Consider the following 1,858-nt stretch of genomic DNA (forward strand, 5'->3'; position numbering starts at 1 on the left):
GTGCACTCTGGGATAAAAGAATTGAGAGGCATTTGTCTGTAGTCTTTATATAATTTCTGATCTTATATCTGAAATTATTAATATAAATTATAATTATTAGAAAATAGAAATTTGAACAAGAATAATTATTGATAAAAAACATATATGCTTGCTTTTGTGTTGACAAGCACATATCTGAAAATTATATTCTTTTAAAAGGATAAAGATAAAACATGGTATCGGGTTAGCAGTTCTTACTCGCATAGTATTTGGAGCTTTACAGTTGACGTATAAAATTCAAAGTTAACAGATGAACACATAGGTATAAAAAACTTTTTAGCAAGAAGGTGTGAAATAGAGCCTCGCTGAAATTTTTTAGAAGAGATAAAGGTATATAAAAAAGGAACAGATAATTTTAAATCATAATTGTTTATAGATCCCTCATCAACATGTCCAAAAATAGTAAAATAACTGAATTCTTCCGTATTTTCTCCAATGACAAAAAAAAGGATAATATGACCTTTAGGCGTGTCAACATGACACCCAACTACAAAGTCGTCACTCTTGGGGACTATGGCTGTGGAAAAACATCTCTGGTCCAAAGATTTGTTCGTAAACGAAATATAGTGGAAGGTGAATTGAGTCCCACGATTGATGCAAATTTCAGTTTGTTCACCTTCAACGAGGATGGCACAGGTTTAGATGATACGATGACGGTTATGGGTCTTTGGGACACTGCTGGATCTGAAAGATTTTTATCCCTCTCTAAATTGTATTATAGGGACGCCTTTGCCACATTGGTAAGTTGGATATATAATTATAATTCCCTCCCACCTTAAATAAAGATTATTTTCTATATTTTAGGTATGCTACGATGTATCTAATTTTCGCTCATGGGCACGTGTAACATTCTGGGTAAATGAGTTAAAAGGTACAAATTCCCTCATATACATTGTTGGATGTAAGTCGGATCTACCTCGAAAGATTTGTCCAGATAATGCTTGCAGTTATGCCAAAAGTATTGGTGCATTCTATTTTGAAACCTCAAGCCGGACTGGAAGTCAAATTGATGAGCTTTTTACTCGTGTATATCATGACTATTTGGATAGTTCTAAAAGGAATGAAAAGAAGTCTGGAGGAAGGAACTCTTTGGATATTAGTTCTGGAGCAGAAGGTTCCTCTTACTATAAGCGGTGCTCTTGCTAAATAATTATCCCTGTGATATCATTAACTACACAGTTCAAAAACAAAAATGCACAAGAATGAAATAGGCAGAACTGAGTGGAGTTAGATCCCTGATTCCATGTATACTTTTTTTCTCTAAAACTAGCCAAAAATTCCAATAACTTAATGGTCTATTATTAGAATAATCTTAAGCTTATAGAGAAAAAAATAATAATTTAGAATTAGGATATCAAATTACTGTATTAAATGTATTATTTATTATTATGATACCAAAAAGTGTGATTTTGTTGGAAAGTGTTTCTATATATAACTATGAATTGTAAAATAAATTAAATGAATCAATAGACATTTAGAATTTTTGTTCCAAGTCGTCCTACTAATATATATTTGAATATATAACAATGTCAAACCCAGAGTAGTCTTATTAATAAAATTTTAACATGTACAGTAAAATAGTTCTTATTTTATCTTATTCCGAAATGTTGGAGGACATATTCATTTTACTATTAAAAAAATGGTAAAATATAAGCATCGAGCCATATTGCTCCATGTTAAGAGGTTGTGCACAGTCTTTCAAGTTGTAAATAACACAATTTTAAGAAAAAAAATAAAAATTCTTTTAAAAGATATTTAATATAAGTCCCACTAAAGTCAATTTATTATAAATATGCACTGATATTAGATTGATAAAAAA

The 1,858-nt window shown here is 30.4% G+C and overlaps 1 protein-coding gene across 1 annotated transcript; it reads left to right on the forward strand.

Moving 5' to 3' along the window:
- The first annotated feature begins 416 nt into the window (after window positions 1–416).
- LOC121118370 (ras-related protein Rab-24) lies at window positions 417–1,462 on the forward strand. The gene is made up of 2 exons (XM_040712941.2): window positions 417–779; window positions 844–1,462. Exons 1-2 carry the CDS (start codon window positions 429–431, stop codon window positions 1,183–1,185), a joined length of 693 nt encoding a protein of 230 aa, XP_040568875.1. The 5' UTR covers window positions 417–428; the 3' UTR covers window positions 1,186–1,462.
- Window positions 1,463–1,858: the final 396 nt, after the last annotated feature.

The sequence above is a fragment of the Lepeophtheirus salmonis genome, chromosome 5, assembly GCF_016086655.4.
Source record: "Lepeophtheirus salmonis chromosome 5, UVic_Lsal_1.4, whole genome shotgun sequence".
Taxonomy (NCBI): Eukaryota; Metazoa; Arthropoda; class Copepoda; order Siphonostomatoida; family Caligidae; genus Lepeophtheirus; species Lepeophtheirus salmonis.